General features: G+C 41.1%; 1 protein-coding gene across 16 annotated transcripts in view; it reads right to left on the reverse strand.

Moving 5' to 3' along the window:
* The window catches only part of WNK1 (WNK lysine deficient protein kinase 1), a 136,295-nt gene that overhangs the window by 9,625 nt on the left and 106,611 nt on the right, over positions 1 to 20,059 (reverse strand). For 4 of the 16 annotated variants that reach the window (XM_049694784.1, XM_049694783.1, XM_033404143.2 and 1 more), the window contains 17 exons: positions 18,601 to 18,750; positions 16,827 to 17,267; positions 15,813 to 16,091; positions 15,028 to 15,125; positions 14,756 to 14,918; positions 14,233 to 14,349; positions 13,734 to 13,907; positions 13,477 to 13,531; positions 13,220 to 13,342; positions 11,271 to 12,700; positions 10,045 to 10,128; positions 8,346 to 8,429; positions 7,733 to 7,793; positions 4,209 to 4,282; positions 2,372 to 3,003; positions 1,592 to 1,791; positions 3 to 197 (listed from right to left, as the gene is read on the reverse strand). In XM_049694784.1, coding sequence (XP_049550741.1) covers positions 3 to 197; positions 1,592 to 1,791; positions 2,372 to 3,003; positions 4,209 to 4,282; positions 7,733 to 7,793; positions 8,346 to 8,429; positions 10,045 to 10,128; positions 11,271 to 12,700; positions 13,220 to 13,342; positions 13,477 to 13,531; positions 13,734 to 13,907; positions 14,233 to 14,349; positions 14,756 to 14,918; positions 15,028 to 15,125; positions 15,813 to 16,091; positions 16,827 to 17,267; positions 18,601 to 18,750 — 4,360 coding nt within the window. The remainder of the gene's footprint in view (positions 1 to 2; positions 198 to 1,591; positions 1,792 to 2,371; positions 3,004 to 4,208; positions 4,283 to 7,732; positions 7,794 to 8,345; positions 8,430 to 10,044; positions 10,129 to 11,270; positions 12,701 to 13,219; positions 13,343 to 13,476; positions 13,532 to 13,733; positions 13,908 to 14,232; positions 14,350 to 14,755; positions 14,919 to 15,027; positions 15,126 to 15,812; positions 16,092 to 16,826; positions 17,268 to 18,600; positions 18,751 to 20,059) is intronic. The other 12 variants (XM_033404144.2, XM_033404142.2, XM_004278990.4 and 9 more) reach the window with 9 other exon arrangements.

Raw genomic sequence — 20,059 nt, forward strand, 5'->3', positions numbered from 1 at the left:
ACCTTGACCTGGAGCAGAAAGGCTTGGTACTGAAATGGCACCATCACTGGTGAAGGCTGAATACAGGTTGTCACTGGAGGGAGATGGCTTAAGGGGCTGTAACAGCTGATTCTGCCCCGTCTCTGGGATGTTGCCAGGAGCGGGGAGGGTCTGCTGCGGGTGCAAGACTGAAGCTGCACTCTGGCCAGACAGGTTACCTGCCAAAAGACACAGCGGCATGAGGGAACGTGCACAGCCTTCCAACCGCACCTGACAGGCACTGTCTTTCCTCCAATGTGTCCCACTGACGGATTAATAATGGGCCAAAAACTATAGGAGATCAAAGAGCAAGGGTCTCACTGACAGGAGGGGAAGTGAGATGTAGCAGGAGACTCAACAGGCAACAGGGCTACAGGACCCCATCCCTGAAGATGCTGAGCCATAGACAACTTGGATGATTCCAAGTCTAAGCTGAGTAAGAAGACTAGCATGTGCAGTGGACATGAGAGAATTCCACTTTGCAATCTCAGCATTGCCTTTTTTACCCTCTTATAAACACTGAGTTGGATCATGATACAGATTGGTTCCAGAGACAGTCTCTGCTTAGTCTTTCCTGTACATGTGTCAGATCAAGTACAAAAGAGATGTCGAAAATGATGTAGGGATTGGAGAGTAATGCATATTTAAAATTATTCTTAAAAGGTGGCTTTCAATCATTAGCCAGGTGGCCTGAAATGGACTAACTTCTCTATTCCTTAGTAGCTAGTGGCTAGAAGTCCACGCAAAAAGAAGGTCAAAATTGGGATCAGAACCTGAATTAGCTGCTACAGCTTATCATCACATGTCTCCTAACCAACTGGTTCTCATGTGCTAGAGAAAAGCTTGGGGTCTCTGAAAGCTTCCAGAGAATGGAAAGCTGTTAAGTTTACAACTGCTTTCCAACATATTTATATTAGAACTGAAGAGCAAGTATGAGGTATAAACTTTTTTTAGCTGCTTTTACTTTTCAACTAGTTATCTGTTAACATTACCATAATTTCACCAAATGGTAAAAACTCGCTATCATAATAAAAAATAGGCAAACTACAATTCATTTCCAGAGATTATGATTTAACTATTTTTTTGATTATAAACAATAGCAAGTTCTTTATTCCAATACAGATAAATAAAACAAAAACTTTAGCCAAGGAAATTATCATATGACATACCCAAATACTTACATGAAATTTACATTCATCCCTGTTGTAATTATGACCAATTCATTCATTAAAAAGGAAGAATCTACCTGGACTTTACTGACAGAGAACAATGAATTTTCTCTCAACTGCCTAGAAGCTTGGTGAAATGTGAGCTCCACGAGTTAGCAGGCAAAGCTAAGTGTTTTATCCTCATCAACAACTATAAACGGAGGTAAAATGGATTACAAAGGAATAGGTCATAGCACTGACCTGTCTTCCATAAACTCAAAAGACGTTCTATAAATATGGGGAGTAGACAAGGCAAGGAAGCAAGCGTATTAGGGAAGTCAAACGCCTTCGAAATTTAACAAATGTTCCGTAGGTTATATACACATTTGGAGACAAAAACATAAGATGGGACACCCATGGCTGACCTGGTCCAGGGCTTTTATTCCCCAAGGAACTGCTGCGACTAGACTTGCTGCCTTTGCTTTTGGTGGGTCGCCTTCTTCTCCCTGCAAGGGGGGCCGCTGGGGGAATGATGACAGCAGGAGGAACCTTGCCCAGTTTGGTATACAAAGATTCAATTTCATGCTTCTGGCGACTCTGCAGGTCTTGAATCTCTTTAAGATGTCTATGAAAGATAACCAAGCATAATGCAAAAATATAACCACCTTTGTTCAAACAAGAATTAACAACATTATTTAACCTCCATTCACGTATTTACTCACCAGTGGATCCTTCCCCCAAATGTACTGAATCTAACTGCTGTCACCTTGTGATTCAAGTGTGTCAGCTCCTCTTGCTGGCCTCCGTTACCCAAGCCAAATTCCAGCAAGCTCCTAGCCAACCACAAATGGTTGGTGATGTGTTAGGAGAAAGAGATTTCCTGACTTGGAAGCTCTACACAGGAACACTGAACTTGCGAATCGGACCCAGTTCATCGAACGTGACCAAGAAAACCTGCTATCGTAATCCATATCCCAGTGTCATTACCAGATTCATCTGGTAGGCCAATAATAGCTAAGATGAGGTTCACAACGCAAAAGAGCCACTGACAACAATAACATGCTACGAGTAATGCCAAGGTGCTGAAGCAGTTCTGTAAGAACTACCTTCAGACAGCCAGCTCTTGTACACCCCACCCTCTAGCTCTGGGAGCCAGCTCTTCATACGGCTCTGCTGGTACCCTTTCACAGGAGAAACGCACGTACTTTTCTCGTAGCCGCCGCAGCTCTAACTTCAAGTCCTCATCTTCAATATCTGATTCATTGTCGCTGCTCATGTAAGAGGAGTTGAAGGAATGACTCAGGCCCTGGACAGGGAGGCTCTTTGAGCTCAGCTGCGGGGAGTGCGGACTCCCTGAGCCATCGTCCACATCCCGAGCGAGGAAGGCAGCCTCCAGGTCAGAGGACGGCCCGTTCAGATGTGAAGCCTCTGACAGTTCGGGCTTCTCTTTCTTTGGTATCACAGCAGGAAGAACGTCATGTCCCAAATCCAGAAAAGGAGGAGATACCACTGGTCCCTCCTTCTTTGCCTCAGTAATCTCGTCTTCGGTTCTTGAAACGGAGAAACGACCGACTTTGCTTGCTGTAGTTGTCACCTGAAAACGTCCAACCTTGGTTGGCTGCCCAGTTTCAGGAGTTTTACGTGCGCTACTATCTGGCATATCTGAAGAGACGCCACGGACGGCTATCCCATTGGGCTCTGGCCTCACCAGGGTACTCTCTGGACTACTGCTTGACAGCACTGAGGACTCTGAAGTACTGGATTCAAAATGAACAGACTTTACATCTTCTGACTTATTTTTACCCTCTTTCTGGGGATCATCCATTGCAACTGAAACCTGATGGAAAGAGACCAAAAGTGAATCACTTTATTTCCCAGTCTGAGTAGGCTGATTGTTTGCATAGCCCCTCCCATCTCTGACTGTGAAAATAAACTGAATACCATTCACTGTAGAGCATGACATATCTATACTGAGATGTACAGATGAGATGTAGATTCTGAGTGGCTGGCTAAGCTAAGTAAGTAAATTATTTACTTTCATATCTCATGTTGTGCACAGGACTCAGATTACATCTTAATGAAAATATAAATAACAACAGGTCATGGAATATTGAAGGTTGCTTGTGAACAAGAAAAACTACAAAGATTAAATCTAATAAATGTTAAATGCCAGCTAAGCTTCAAGAATCAGCACAACTAGCTGGTGCTAAAAGAAGGATATAGATCGTTGTCCTAGTTTGACAATGTATTATAAATACAAACTCAGGGCGGCGACAAACTCTGAGAAACTCAGTTTACAAATGAGAAAAATATGACCTAATATCCCCAATTTCAATTGCTATCATGAGAATAATAAGAAAGCAGGTGTGAAAACAGAAAAAGAAAAAAAAAGATTTTCAAAGCTTGTATAGCCCTATGTACTAAGCCAGAAAATGTTCACTTGTTTCCCAACTGGGAAAACACAATTAGATGGTATTATTTGATGATGACTCAGTATTTTCACTTTGGAAATTAATCCTAAGAAAATTATCCTAAACATGGAAAATGTTTTTATATACAAAGACGTTCACTGTTACTTTACTTACTGTGTTGGAAAAATCAGAAGCCACCTAATGACTGACAATAGGAAAATGGTTAGATATACCTACTACTAGATGGGAAAAAGCTACAAAGTATCAGTATCATTCAGAGGAGAAGCAGGGCCAATTTGAGATATACACATGTACAGAGCAAAAGGAATAGAAAGAAACACACCCCAAAAAGTAATCCCAGGGGGGTGGGGTGGAAGGATGGGCAGACAGTGTGACTATCTACTGTTTTCTCTACTGTTCTAAATATTCTTTATTTTCTTTAATTAGCATGTATTATTTTTAAGAAGGGAAAATGATAAAGAGCTAAAAACTGCTTTATATAAAAGAAATATATCATTGATGGCAATTCGGTCCTAAAAGGTAGATAATAATTTTATTATATACACACTCCCCCCAAACTGGGAATCCCTTTTTTATTATATACACAATCCCCCAGCAGTGACTGTCTTACCTGAAATCGCCCCATCTTAAAAACACCAGTCCCTGAAGTGGGTGCTAGGATAGGACCTTCTGTGACTTGAGACACTGAAACAAGTACATGGAGGAGGAAAAGAACTTAAATCAGCATCTTTTTTTAGTTGGCTTCTTTTTGCTTCAGCCAGAAACACAGCAAAATGAGACTACATATCAGAAGAAGAAAGTTGTTACAGGTAAGGGAGATTTCCTTACCCCCCTTTCCCTGACCCTGTCCAACAAGGGGAAACAGTTACTGTTTGCTTTCCTACTAGACACCTTGAGTGTGAAAGACTGTATCGCTGTGAAACCCTCTACCTTCCCTTGTACACTCGCACAGAGGACATGGCACTGTTTGGAGGAATAAAAGTCACACAGCAGCAAGGCGGCTTCACGGCTTAACTCAAACATGAAGAGATACTATAAAAACTAAGGCTGGGCTTCCCTGGTGGCGCAGTGGTTGAGAGTCCGCCTGCCAATGTGGGGGACACGGGTGCGTGCCCTGGTCCGGGAAGATCCCACATGCCGCGGAGCGGCTGGGCCCGTGAGCCATGGCCACTGAGCCTGCACATCCGGAGCCTGTGCTCCGCAACGGGAGAGGCCACAACAGTGAGAGGCCCGCGTACCGCAAAAAAAAAGACAAAAAACAACAAAATAAACTAACGCTAACAGGAAATGACACTACAATTTCATCCTATGATTCAAAGGCAGAAATAAATGAAGCAAACAGTAAGATTTTTACCTAGGATACTAAAGACCCATTTTTAAATGAAAACCAGCTATGACAAACTGGTTTAGGCAACACTTAAGCAAAATCCTGGAGCAAGACAGTGTAAGCGGCAGAATCACTGGTAAGTAGTTTTGAGCCACTTTAAAGCCACCGAGGTCCTCCTCTTTAGGGACAATCACTTGTCTGAGTTTCTTTCTAGAGATAATTAATATATATCAGCATTTTCTTTATTTTATACAACTAGTAGAATATTGATTTTGATATTTTCATTTAATGATGTAACTTAAGAGATCTTTCCATATCAGTCTCATTCTTTTTAATGGCTGCATAGTGTTGTAGTGTATGTATATACATATGAAAAATTTAAAAATGTACCATATTTTATCCAGGCTTCTACTGATGGAAATTTAACTTATTCCGAACTTCTTGTTACTATAAAAGTGCTCTAATATGTATATTCTTATAGATCTGTGAAATAAATACCTAAAAATAGAAGTACTGGGTTGGCCAAAAAGTTCATTTAGGAACCCAAACAAACTTTTTGGCCAACCCAATACTGAATCGCTGTCATTTAAAACACTGACAGACATAAACTGATCTCCAAAAAGGCTGTACCAAGTCACCAGTGGCTTTTAAACTTCTGAATTTACCAAGGACAGGTGAGAAATACAATCACTTGTAGTTTTATTCTGCATTTCTGTTTCATGAAGGAAGTTAAGTATCTTCATGTCTAAGTTTCTTTTTTTTCTGTATCTTTTGATTATTTCTTGGTCCATGCCAAATTTACAGAAATTCTTTATATTAACAAAACTAGTCCTTTTTGTGATACGAATATACAACACACACATTTCCCAGTTTTCCATTTATCTTTGGACATAACAGTACTTTTTCTCCCCATGCAGAAATTTAAAATCTATTAATGCTTCTGGGTTGGGGATTAAATGTAATAATAACATCTTTCTCTATATCAGGGAGCAGCAAACTATGATCTGTGGACCTAATTTAGCCCACTGCTTGTTTTTATAAATAAATTTTATTGGAACACAGTTAAACTCCTTCCTTTATTTATTATCTATTACTCCTTTTAGACTACAATATGTTGGATACTTGAGTAGCTATGACAGAGACTGTATGACCAGCAAAACCTAAAATATTCCCTTCCTGGCCTTTTACAGAACAAGTTTGTCAACCCTGCTCTAGACAATTGGAAAAAAAAAAAAAAGATTCCTTTTGTTTTTGTACAGTCCTATTTTATGAGCTCATTTTCCATCTTTGTTCCATTTTGAATTTACTTTGGCCTAGGCTAGTGATCTATCTTTACTTTTTTCCAAATGGCTGTCCAGTTGTCCCAAACCATTTACTGAAATATCCCCTTTTCTCACTGATTTGAAAGGTCACCTTTTTCATTTTCTACATTACATTTTAGTTTGTCCATTTCTAGACTTTCTAATCTGTTCCACTGACTTTCAAGTCACTTCTTTTAAAATGAGAGCCAATTCAGATTGTGACTGCCTTGAAAATAATTTACTTTAGAAAGGTTTTAAGTGAAATTTAGCACTTAAGGAAGACAGGAAGAAGAACATTCAGGTAATCTTATTAATAGTTGCTCAGGGAATTACATTTATGTCAGGTGGTGTTGAGGAGAATGGATATAATAAAAAGGGAAAAATATTATTAAGCACGTGCTATATAAAATTACATTAAGCATATCTCAATTATTTCACTTTTGATTATAAATGATTCTGAAGGAAAAGGCAACAAAAAATAAGTGTTACATTTCCCAGGTTCTGTGGGACTGATGGTGAAAAGAGATTTACAACAAAACTTTACAGCGCTAGTAGTTGACAATGAACTTATGACTAAGCACATGGTGATAAAAGTTCTAAGAAAACATTTAAGTTGTTGGTATGGACAATTTTTACAAAATTAAGTTGGAAATGTGCCTTTTTAAAAAAGAGATATTTATGGACAGACCAATTCTAGAGACTCCAGAAATAGATTAAAATGTTTGGGGGCTTCCCTGGTGGCACAGTGGTTAAGAATCCGCCTGCCAATGCAGGGGACACGGGTTCGAGCCCTGGTCTGTGAAGATCCCACATGCCGCGGAGCAACCAAGCCCATGCGCCATAACTACTGAAGCCTGTGCTCTACAGCCCATGAGCCACAACTACTGAGCCTGTGTGCCACAACTACTGAAGCCCGCACGCCTAGAGCCCATGCTCTGCAACAAGAGAAGCCACCGCAATGAGAAGCCCGCGCACCACAACAAAGAGTAGCCCCCGCTCACCGCAACTAGAAAGCCCACACACAGCAATGAAGACACAACACAGCCAAAAAAAAAATAATAATGTTTAAACTGATGATGTGAAATCTTGCATCTGTATTTCTACCATCCATGCTGTTCAAACTTATCTATACTTCTATACATCTCAAAAGCCAAGAGGTGGCCAATGAATTAACTTTTATAAATATGCTTGAATTTCCTTGTATCTCTTACCAAGGATTTGGCTGAGCTAATAATAACAAAGGGTCTTATGCTAAGAAACTATCATTACTCCCTGGCATGCTACCCCTCAAAAAAAAAAGTAAAAAATTCACAACTTTGCTGATATTACATGCTCTCAATATTAGTATCAATGCTCCTCAATCATGAAATACATAAAAATGTTGTTCAACACGGTCTCAAGTACACCTACGAACTCTCGAGAATGTGTCTTTGACATAGTAACCTCTACCATCAATTACAGGAAGGTCTGGAAGTGGGAATACAGAGGAAGAAGGATGCTTCTCACCATCCTTCTGAAGCTGGGCTCCTGCTTCCACAACTGCTGTTGGAGCCACCACGGACACGGGCTGCAAACACACACAGATACACAACATCTTTAGCATCAGTGACTTAAAAAGAGTGACTTTATAACCTAAAAATAAGTCTGAGGTAAAGAAAGACAGGCATTTTATAGATTTTTAAAAGAAATTTTGAGTCTTAACCTCTCCAAACTGCTTTTTTAATTTTTCTCATGGAATGCTCAAAAGTATAACTTGGATATTCATAGAAAAAGTAGTTTTAATCAGAACATTATTGTGTCACAAGCCTGAAAGGAAGAAGTTAAGACTTCGAACTTAAAGTATAGCCTCCTCCAAAGCATAAACACAAAGTCCATAGAACTGATCGGTGGTATGATTGTAACCACAGGTAAGACAAGAAAAGTGCCTCCCAAATCAACTTTTTTCCATAGTTACACTACTGGGTCAGTGCTACTCTTTCATCCATCGTCTCATTTCTGTCGACTGGAACAAGCAAAGACTCTGATTAGGTGTTAAAGGTATTAATAATGGTCTAGGTTACAGCTTATATTCCAGAAATATAATATATTAGGGTTGTGGGGAGATTTTATCAGAACTCACACCAACTGCAGACGTCAGCACAACGGTCTCTGGACTGAGCGTTCTTCTCAGCTGAGCATCCAGATCTCCCAGGGGCTGCTGGGGCTGAAGGACACAACACAGTGAGCACAGCCTCGGGCACAGCCAGAGCCAGCTTACACAGGACACACTGCTTCCTGCTTCGGGGCCACACAACATAACACGCGTCTGCTCACTCAACATTAAACTCAAAAATATCCTAAGTTCAACTTAGTTGTAACTGCTTGAATGAATTACCAAGCTCTCAAAATTTTACTGTCAAGTTTTCAAGCCACAGAAAAATTCAGTTACATTTATGTTTTTACAGTTTTGAAGTCTTCTTTCTTACCTTCTATGTTTGATGTTACTTAGAGATAGAAAAGTAAACTATTTGTCCTCTCCTTAAAAATATATTCTGAAAAATGTATCAAGATTGATTGGTAGATTCACGGTATTGTTCCCTATTTTCTTTTTCAGTTGGGCACATCTTTCTGAGAGCCCGTCCTTATGAACAGAAGATGGCATCACCACACTCTGTCACTATCTTGGCTTCTATCTACCTCTGCCTCTCCAGCCGTCATCTGTGCTTCTCCCTCTATATGCAGCAGCATCCACTTATCCTCACCCACTACATATCTAATTTGCAGTTTCTCATCACATTTTGGGCCCTCTTAGGAACTGGAATACATGTTTTTAATGAGAAAATAGGTTCAAGACTTTCACAATGCATTTTTTTTTCAAAATTTAGCAGCCGATGGAATGGGTTCTCTATTGGAGTTATTACTTTATTATGGCAAGTTCCTTAAATTACGTTTTACTGTACATCTGGGATTAAAGAAGTAGGATAAATTCAGACTTCAAGTTAGCAATTTACCATGTTTTTCTTATATCTTATTCTAAAATAAATTCCTAACTTATTTTCAATGTTTACTAGCCTGTCCCATGTCAGAAGTTTTTTCATAGTTACAATGGGATCATACCAAGTACTTTATTTATGGGAATTCAACTAATGTGTAGGGTCGGGGGTAGGGTGGGAAAGGGAAATAATAATTTAAATAGTGCAGGCAATTCTGACCCGTAGTGAGCAGAACTGAGTGTGAGATGGGAATCTCACATTCACGTCACCGGTCTCAGTTCTTCTCGGAGCAGTCTCACGTTAGCTGAGCTGTGTGGTTTTTGTACTTTAAGATATAATACCTGTTTTTTATAAACATGACGCTTACACCCAATTACTTCATTAGGTGGTCACTGAAAAAAAATGTCAAACATTCAAGAAAAAACAGGTTGTACTGAACTCAGAGAAAAAGGGCGTTACCAGTTATCAGGGTGGTAGCCTTTCCTCAGGAACTTTCACAGTTAATTTTGATGACATATAATTTTTTACTTCCACAATGGTCTAATCTTTCACTGCTCTACAAAGGTATGAATGACAGAGGAATTATATTTCTTTTGGCAAACTGTCACGTTTGCTATCTTCTTTTTTCGTAAGATATGAAAAAATATTAATATCAAATGATTTTTAGATGATTTGCTTCTTACTTTAAGTAGGGCCTGTATCATCAGCTATGGTGTTTTAAAAGAAAGTTTTTACTAAGTCAAAATCAAATAGGAGCCAGAAGGCAAGATCATGCAATGGAGAATTTAAATGAGCTTGTGAAAGAAAGCAGAGGCACAAAAAGAAATCTGCCAAGTCTTGGGGCACCTGCGTTAGTGAAGGTCCTGGAAAAGGTGGCAGCTGCTCGCTGGGTGGAGTACCAGCTGGAAGTTCAGTACCCACTGGCAACACCTACAGACACGAAGGGAAATTCAAGTCCATGAGACACTAAGAGTAAAGACTGCATACTGGAGAGCAAACCAACTAATTCAAATGCAGAAGCATAAGAATAAAATGTATCTAGTTAAGGCAAGCTTCTCACCTGGGTTACACTCTGGTATCTACCTTAAATAAAGGACATTATAATCATGATACTATTACAGGGGTTACTATGACATACCAATAAAACGAACAGAAAAGTTTAGTAAAAGGCGATCCCCTAGTGAAAGCAGAGAGAACAAAGGCTGTTTAGACACAAGAGGCACAGTCCAGATACTCCTGAGCCTCTTATTTGGTACAGTATTATCAGGCTTTCCTGGGAAAACAAAACAGTTCAGAAATAACCATGGGGCAGGTCTCATAACAAAAGGCATCAGAAATCTAATACTATCAAGTAATCTGTATTTTGTCTGAGTGAAGCCTCTATATTACCCTGCTGTAAAAAGAATCTCACATCAATGGCAATGCAGAAAGATGGGCAAAGCATACAATACAGTAGGAGAAACAGAGCCTTGTTATTTGGAGAAGATGAGAGACTGAATATGGCAGAATGAGAGGAAGCCACCATAGCAGAACCAAAAAACACTTTCTAGTTATTTTATCCCTAGCATTAGATTAATTTCTCCTCCACCACATCGAAGTCATCACCAACTTCCAACTTTTTATAAACCTCAAATTGTACATCTATGGAATCTGAGCAAGGCAGAAAATTTGCTTCATTCTCATGGAAACAAAAACTGTGAACTGCTGTTACTATGTACAATCGCCAGCAGAAACACTCAGCTCCCTTTTGGGAAACGGATTTCTTCAGTCTGTACCAATTCAGAAATAATGCTTGTATTTTACCTAACTGTTATATACACTCTTAGAAAATCTTACAACATAATTAACCCCCAATCCTGCCATATTTCATTAAAAAAAAAAAAAACCTCATGTTCACGTACATACATCCTAAAATCACCTTCAATCAATTTATTTAATAAATACTGAGTACCTACCACAAGCTAGGCATCTTTATAACTATACTGCAAGGCTGTATTGTTAAAAGTGTACTTTTGGGGGAGGGGGAGAAGAGTGATCTTATTTTTCAAACTATTTCAAAACAAGAAGCTTACTGGAGGCTTAGTTAAAGGTGGCTTTGGTGCAGCAGTTCCAGGTTTCACTCCTGGTACAGCGCTGACTGGGGTGGAAACTTGCCCAGGAGTGACCGCTGGTATAACTGACGAACCAGTTGTTCCTAAGGGCAAACTGGTTGGTGGTAAGCAAGTACTCGTAGTGGAAGTCATGAGTTTGCTTGGTGCAACGGCAGTGGTTGGGAGGCCTGGTGTGACAGTGGTCTCCATGACGAGTGACGTGTCCAGCGAGACAGAAGCATGCTGAGCTCCAGATGAGCTGTGCTCACTAAAGAGAGACCGCAGTTTTTCCTCTAAAGTCTTTATGTCATCAATCCCAGGAGCTTTGGGTTGAGTATCAGCATCTATTTCAGGACAGTGAGTATGGGGCTGGTTGGGAAGCAAAGCTGGTTGAGGTTGACTATGAATTAGTGTCTGCTGTACAGCAGGCACATTGGCAACAGGTTGTACCAAAGGTGGGATACTAGCTTGGGGTAGTAAAGGTGTGGAAGTAGGTCCTGCCTGGGAAAGGGCAGGAGTAGAAGCCACAGCTGATGGGATGACCAAAGGATGAGCCATACCAGGCTGAGAAACAGCACTAGATACCCCTGCCCCCAGGGAGGAGGGAGAGGAAGATGACGCGGGGAGGGACAAAGCCAATCCGGTCATGCTGCTATGAGATATCTTATCCAGTGCGTGCGCACTAACCACTACAGTCTCAGCTCGAGTAAGAGCAGAGGTGCTGCTGCTGGGTGGAAGGGACGGCTGTGCAGCTAGACTCGGGACTGGAGCGGTTGCCGACACGGATGTTAGCGTGGCTGTCCCAGCCATGCTGCCTGCCACCTGCTGCGACGATACAGGTGAAGGCTTAGCGCCTGGGGCAGCAGCACTGCTCACTGCAGAGGCTGCCGTCACTGAGACTGGTACAGAGGGGAATGTGCCTGTACCGGAAACGACGCTCCCAGGTGTGGGAGCCTGAACTGACTGGGATGTCGCTGATACTGAGATGACTGCAGGCACTGTGATGCTTGACACCACACTGGAAAGTATCGGGGATTCAGATGCAGGTGGTACAGGGAGACCACTGGAGGGTATTACACCTGTGCAGGTGGCAACTCCAGCAATCCCCTTTTCAGTGGGCACTGCAACCTCAGACTGAACGGCTGATGCGGAAGCGTCACTAAGAGGGCAGCCCGTGGCAGGGGCTGACGCTGAGGGTACGGCTGCCGCTGTGGCTGGAGCTCCAGCAGGGCTGATCACGGAAGGGGGCACTGCTGGGAACGCTGGCCCCGTCGGACGGAAGTTGGCAGGTGCTGTGCTCGGCCCTTCTGCCATTTGCGTATGTCTAAGTTCAGAAAAGGCCTGCTGTAGACTAAGGGATGAAGCAGAGTAAGACAAGCTCATTCCAGCACCAGCAGATGTAGAAGCAGCAACTGCAAAGGAAAATAAAAACTCAGAATCAGTTCTTTTTAAAAAGGTGGGTTCAAAAGACTGTCTGAACAATCTACTTTTGGGATTCCCAACAATGCCACATACCAACAAGGTATAAAACCTCCCCCAAGGACATGATAGGCTCTAAAACGGCTAAGTGATATAGCAGTTCCAGCAAAAGAAATGATCTTGTATGAATATCTATTTCTGAAAAAACACGGAGTAACCTCAAACGATATACAGCAGCGCTAAATGGAGATACAAACACACAGTGCTGAATCTACACAGTATCAGTCACACGGGCTGTATCTAGTATGGCCACCCTTCTGTGCCCTTTTGCTCAAATCCTCTCTATTCATCACCTATTTCCCTGTCTCCAAATGTTTATCTGTTGGTCAGTCTCAATTTTCTACTATTCTTTATTGTCTATGTCATCATTTGAACTACTGCTTGATGACCAAGCTTCCAATAAAGGAGAGACACAGGGTTTATATATGTATGTGGTAGAAGCAATTCCTTACCTGTATCTGATACTTCACTGAAAATTTTTGATTCTCGTAATCGACTTTCTGGCACAGGACTTACTATAAACCGTCTTCCGGCAGAATGAACAACTTGAGTTAAAGAACTGGTAGGAAGGCCTGCTTAAAAAGAAACAAACCATTTAATTGCATTATTATTATATACATTGTCACTCACACAAAGCTTCAAGATTCCATTATTAGCACATAACTTCTTAGGTCAAAGGTAAGAACAAACAATGGAAAGAAAAAATCACCTATTTGCTGTGGCATGGAAGATGCAGGAATTGGTTGTTTGAACTCTTCCAATTTCTACAACAAACAAAAGTGATTAAATTCATTCTCTCACTCAATCTTAATGAGCAGGCACTAAGCAAATCGCCACATGCAAAAAGAACATAAATGTTGATAATCTCAGTTACAGGTGTAATGTGGTACCGCTGGACATCGTGCAAGGCAAATTTAGCAAATATTTAACATAAACGAAGCTTCACTACAGGAACGGTCAACCTACTTGAGAGCCTGCAAAGCCATAGTCATCCTTTCCCTGGAGACTCTCCAATCCCTGGTCACCCTCTGGCTCCACACTGACGTCCTCACTGAGCATTTCATCAGCTTTTTCAATAATATCCCGCACTTGTTCCACAAATGCCTCTCTCTCCATTGCCAGAATAAAGTCATTGTTCACCTGTCAAAGAAATGTGACATCAGCTTAATTAGCAGTGTTCCCCAAGCTTTAGGTCATTCAATCACCACTTCCATGACTTCTGTCCTATCTGCACACCACCTGTATTATTATTTAGTTAATATGTAAGTTAGTTCTTCAATACCTAGTTAGACATGCCCTACACAAAAGCACCTCTAAATCACAGGTTCGGTGTGCTAGTTACAGTCACATTGAAATAAATATTTAACTGTCAAAATAGTTTACAAAATATTGCATATTTGCCTAGGGCAGTGGATATGAAGATAAAGTATGAAGGAAAAATTTGGAACTCCAAAAACAGACATACCATAATTGTTGCTATCTCCTCAGGGTTGTCACCATCTAAATCAAATTTGAATGTAACCATTTTCCGATTGTGAGTCTCTAATTGACATTCTACTACCCGGTCTCCTTTATTTGAAACCTGAAAAGAAAAAAGAAAAGGTACTTCATATCTCAGAAAAACCATGCTCAGATCTGTTACTGAATGTGACAAAGTAACATAGGTTATCACTTGAACTTAAGCCGAATGTTACCACTATTCCTTGAAGCACTGCTACTTTGCCTCTTAAACTAGGAGCAAGAAAACCTGAAGAAAATATCAGCCTTTCAGCTACTTACACATCTTCCACTGAAGGGTCTGGTAAGAATGTAAGATCTTTGTTTTACAAATAAAAACTCTCTGTATTTTTTTTTTTTTAGAAATATGGAATTTAACAGTATCATTTGGGTGATACAAGATCCTAAACTTTCATCAATACACCCAAGCCTTAGAAATATTTAAATGGTATGAACTAACTATATGAAACCCAGAAGTCAGCAATACTTACATTCAAAATTCTCAATTTTGGGCGTGAAGTCTTTTCATGACGAGAGCGACTTCTTACAGATTTGCGATAATGCCGTTTGGTAGTTCTCCCTTCATGCCTTCCACTGGATGATGGGACATTCTCATTGCCGTCACTCATACCTGAAGCAACATCTGAATGTGCACTTCGGAAAAAAAAAGTTCAGTTTACGATGAGATTTAAAGGCGAGACATTTTAAAGTTTCCTACCATCCTATCTACCAGTCAAGAAAGGAGAACTGTACTGTCACATACCTGTCTACAGAAGAGACCAATGTAGCAGGCTGGGTAGGCTGTGGCTGAGCCACTGGAACTGGCTCTGGAGGAGCCACCTGAGAGACGCCCTGAGTGCTCTGTAAACAGAAAGGATAATTCACACCTTGGCAGCAATATACTTTATTTATTGTCGACCATCCCCAATACGCTACTCTTCCTTTCCTTATCCCTCCCCTAAGTCCTAGAAGCACTACATTTACTAATAATTCTTAATATTCAGCATCTGCAGACAGTCATCTTAAAATTGCAAAGGAAATTTCTAAAGCTAGTCTCTGGTACAGACTGCACAGTGTGTCATCAGCCAAAACAGCTGCTAGTTAGTGAGAAACTACAACCTGCCGTGCAGCCAGCATCTCACCAGAATGTGCAACAGGGCAGGCAGAGCAAAGTGCAAAGACAGCTCAGAGCTTTCTCCAAGAGGGGCAAAAATGATCACCGGGAGCACAGCAGGGTAAGGTATTCTGGTGACTTGCCAATGGCAGGAGTTTGTGAAAGGATAAGAACAATGGCTGAAGGGCTAGCTAAAGAAGTGAAGTGCTAGCAGCGTTATCTCCTCCAAGGCACACTCACTTCCCAACAGAACAGCCAGTGGCAACAAGGCCCCACACTGGCATTTCACTCGGCTGCAAGAAGAAGTCATTCAGAAGTTAGTTCGCAATAGTTTCCAAGTGCATTCTAAACCAGGGGAAACTGTATTTCTCCTCTGTCATTTTTATCCCATTATACATATAGTTTAGACATAAACATGCAGGAATTCCATTTACCTCCAGAGCTGCTTGCTGGGAGGATGTAGTGGGGGCTTGTGCTAAACTCACTGCTGGCTGGGACACTTGAACCTGTCCTCCTATACTGCCCACAGGAACCAAAAGGCTTGATTCCACATAAGGCTGCACCACTGTAGGAAAGTAACCTGGTGCAGCCAGTGCTTCTGCCGGCATGGGAGGGGACAGGACTGTAGAAGGAATGCACACAGAAGCCACGCTGGAAGAGGGAGCAAGATTTGAGTCTCCTGGGTACTGTGGTGGCAGTCGAGGTGGGAAGCCCTGTGACAGAAACGAGGAAGGGGAATTAGTGCAGGTTGGGTCATCAAATGAGTAAAACAGCAAGACAAGCAAGAAAAAAAAAAGAAAAAAAAAAAAAGGGAACATAGTGAAGAAAAGTAGCCTGATCTTTTTCTAATAATTTAAAGAAGATTCTTGAAATGAAATGGTTAACTGATTTCAATTTAGGGGACAGGACTATACACAACTATACTTTTAAGTTGCTATTTTTTTCCCTCCTGGAGACTATTTAAATAGGAGGAATAGACATAATTCCTTCTAGAAAATACCTACTTTCTACCCAATCAAACAGGAGAATGCAAAAACTCTTCAAGGTATCAGTCATTCCAGTCATATAATGACTTGCTAATATTCTAAATCTAAACCCTGAAACTTTTTACTGATACCATGTCGGCTACCCATATTTACTCTTCCCATTAAAAAAAAGCCTGATATATTCTATTATTAGCCATATCTAGCTTTCAATCAGCTTACACTGAATATTGAGAGAACCATTTTTCTCCCAAGAGATGTCTTGGGAAAAATGGAAATGAGTCATCAGACATCATCGCCCTGTCCTTTCTCAGAATTTACTATTTTAGCATCTCTGGTTGAGATCAGCAACTTTTGTTACTGTTAGTTATTCTGATATTCAGTTATTAGGTTTTTAAGTCCTTGATGTTCTATCATTAGAACCAAACCCTCTGGTGCCCTCCTTCTCACCAGCCAACACGGTACCTGGTAGAGAACATCTCCAGAGGGGAGTGGAGCCTCAGCAGTCTGCCCGAGGTTAGCGGCTATCCCCATGGACTGAACTGCTGGCTGCAGGAGCTGCGGGTGAGCCTGACTTGGCAGCTGAGTCACAGGCTGCAGGAGGGTGGGAAGCTGACTAGGGACCACGGCGGGTCCCCCTGGGACTGCAGCTGCTGGAGCAGAGGAAGCCAAGGTAAGCAGAGGCTGATTAATGCCAGCTGCCATGGTGACAGGAAGCGGGGAGAAAGCTGGCTGAGGAGCTGAGGGGATCTGAGAAACAGAGTACTGGGGGAGTGAGGAAGGCGGGAGTGGCTGTCCCACAGGGAGGAAGTGAGCACCAGAATGGACTGGAACGACTGAGGGCTGTGTCGCAACTGGGATCTGAGGTTCGCCTTGGATAGTTGGTACTGGCTGGGAAACTGGAAGCTGGGAAGGTAAAGAAAAACAAAACAGACAGACTTTAAAAAAAAAAAGCAAGGCTGCCAAAAGCAAGACTTATGTATTAGCCAAAAAGAAAGAAAATTAAAACAAACACCAAACCCTTGCATACATTAGTGTAAGTTAATGTGCCACATAAGAGCAGGGAGAGGACAACAGGAGACAGGGAGGCTGACAGACTGGCTGCTGTTTCAAATCTTTTGTGGCAGGAAATTTTGCTCATGCTTCATCGTTCAACAACAAAGAGAACCCTTCCATATGAAAGGTTGTTTTCTTTACAGCCTGGCTGAGATATGTTTCACATACCATAATCCACTGGTATGTTTGCTGTCACTAAATCTACAACTGATACTACAGTGATGACTGAAATTCAAAGGACTTCCTTCTCAGTGGAGTTAGAGCTCATCCATAGTGCTTCCACAATTCTTAAGTCTAACACAGGCCTGTAAAAGTAGGTCTAATTACTATATTTCACTGATTGTACGATGCAATCATCCCTTTCCACCACCTGGTCATTTTAATGTTTATGACATTAAGATATATCTTACAATTAATGGTATGTCAGTTCTCAGTGTTACATAAAATAATGGTGCATTTTACAATTGACAGTATCTCAGATGTGATGAAATATGACAAAAACAATACAAGCACAAGCTGCCCCGATGTTAAACCTGAAAAAAAGGTCATTCAGAAGAGCTTATCTTCTACAGGGTTACTTTTCTTTCCTTTTTTTTTTTTTTAATATTTATTTATTATTTATTTGGCTGTGCCGGGTCTTAGTTGCAACACACAGGATCTTTAGTTGCAGCATGCGGGATCTAGTTCCCTGACCAGGGATCGAACCTGGGCCCCCTGCATTGGGAGCACGGAGTCTTAGCCACTGGACCACCAGGGAAGTCCCCAGAGTTACTTTTCAAGTGACTAGAAGGATAACTTAGAAAAAAAAATCATTCCATATAAGGGTTTTTTATGACTTCAGAAGGCAATGAAGGAAGGAAACAATGCATAAATCTACGTGAAAACACAGCATTAACTGCAAACCTAGAATGATAGGTACAACTGACAATGCTAGAAAATGTCATAGGTTCAATTACTACAGCACCTTTATCAGTTCTATACCTGTCAAACTGATTTTAGGCTGATAAACCTAAAAGTTAAACATTTTTGGATTATTGCTGCTGTATATACACATTTATATTAACCAATGCATATACACAAAAGAAGCAATTTTCACTTCATTTCTGCAGTGAAAATAACCAATTTTCACCATTAGGGAAGGTAGAAGTCATGTGGCACTCCTTTCTAGAAGTTAAGCGTTCACCTGTTTTCCTGCTGACACATGCGAAAAGGACTGTGGAGGTTGAGGCTGACTTGTGGGCTGTGCAGTCATGGCCTCACTGGAGGCTGACATCTGGGGAAGTGAATACTGCGCTGTCTGCTGAGAGGGGGTTGTCTGCTGCACTCCTTGCTGCTGAGAAGAAAACCATCACTCAGTTTTATTTCAAGTCATTAACAGCATGTTTCTTAGGAAGTATGTTTGCCTATCAGTGTCTGTAAAAGATGGCAATTTTAGTAATCAAGACATGCACAAACCCAAATTCACCAATTCCCCTTTTTACACATCTTTCTTTTTCATCTGGTGTTCTTTATTTGTGATGGTACAACCAAGAACTAACCCATGTTTCAAAGTTTGAGTCACCACTGGTTCTTCACCTAATAGGCTCCCTGCCCCAGTAGCAGCTCAGGTATTTATAAACACCTTCAGACACCATGTCCAAACAGACCCTCTCTTCTCCAAATTCCTCCCTCTTTGTTCCCATTTCTTGATAGCAGCTCTCACTTTGGTCCTATATTAAACTAATCCAATCTCTTCCTTTAATCTCTTTCCCTTCATCTATCAATATTTCATCAACTGTGTAATTAATTTGCTTAAAGAATAGCTTTGATAACGGCTACAAAATGGGAGAAAAGCATTGAATTTTGAACGCCAGCTTTACCATTTACTAGCTGTGATACCTTAGAGATTGCTCATTTTACTGCCAAAATGAGGTTTCCTTCTTTGAAAACAAGGACACTATCACTCAACTCAACGTACGGCAAAGGGAATGTCATCTGGAAATCAAGCATGTGCTAGGCACTCTGGTATAATACACCTAAACTTGATGAATGGCATGTAATTGTACCCAAACACTAAATTTTGCAATAAAATTAATGGCCCCCTCTAGCCTAACAAAAATCTGAACTTCATAGCTGACTTTCAAGCCTCTTTAATACCTATAACTAATTTAAAATTTTTAATTTTTTTTTTTTTTTGCGGTATGCGGGCCTCTCACTGTTGTGGCCTCTCCCATTGCGGAGCACAGGCTCCGGACGTGCAGGCTCAGCGGCCATGGCTCACGGGCCCAGCCACTCCGAGGCATGTGGGATCTTCCTGGACCGGGGCACGAACCCGTGTCCCCTGCATCGGCAGGCGGACTCCCAACCACTGCGCCACCAGGGAAGCCCAAATTTTTAATTTTTAAATACAAAAACAATACCTGTTTGTAATAAAAATTTTAAGCAATATATTAGATTAATAGAGTTAAATGAAAATACCCAACCTCATTTCTCCACAGGCAATCACAATTAGTGGTTTGGTGCATCGACTTTATGAATTTTCTTCTATGCATAAGTGGTCATTTACACACAAGTTGATTTTGTTTTTAAAAACAAAACAAAAACACACCCGTTTTATAAATACTGTTCTCTGACATGCCATTTTATTTATCAACGGCACTGAT

The sequence above is a fragment of the Orcinus orca genome, chromosome 11 (assembly GCF_937001465.1).
Source record: "Orcinus orca chromosome 11, mOrcOrc1.1, whole genome shotgun sequence".
Taxonomy (NCBI): Eukaryota; Metazoa; Chordata; class Mammalia; order Artiodactyla; family Delphinidae; genus Orcinus; species Orcinus orca.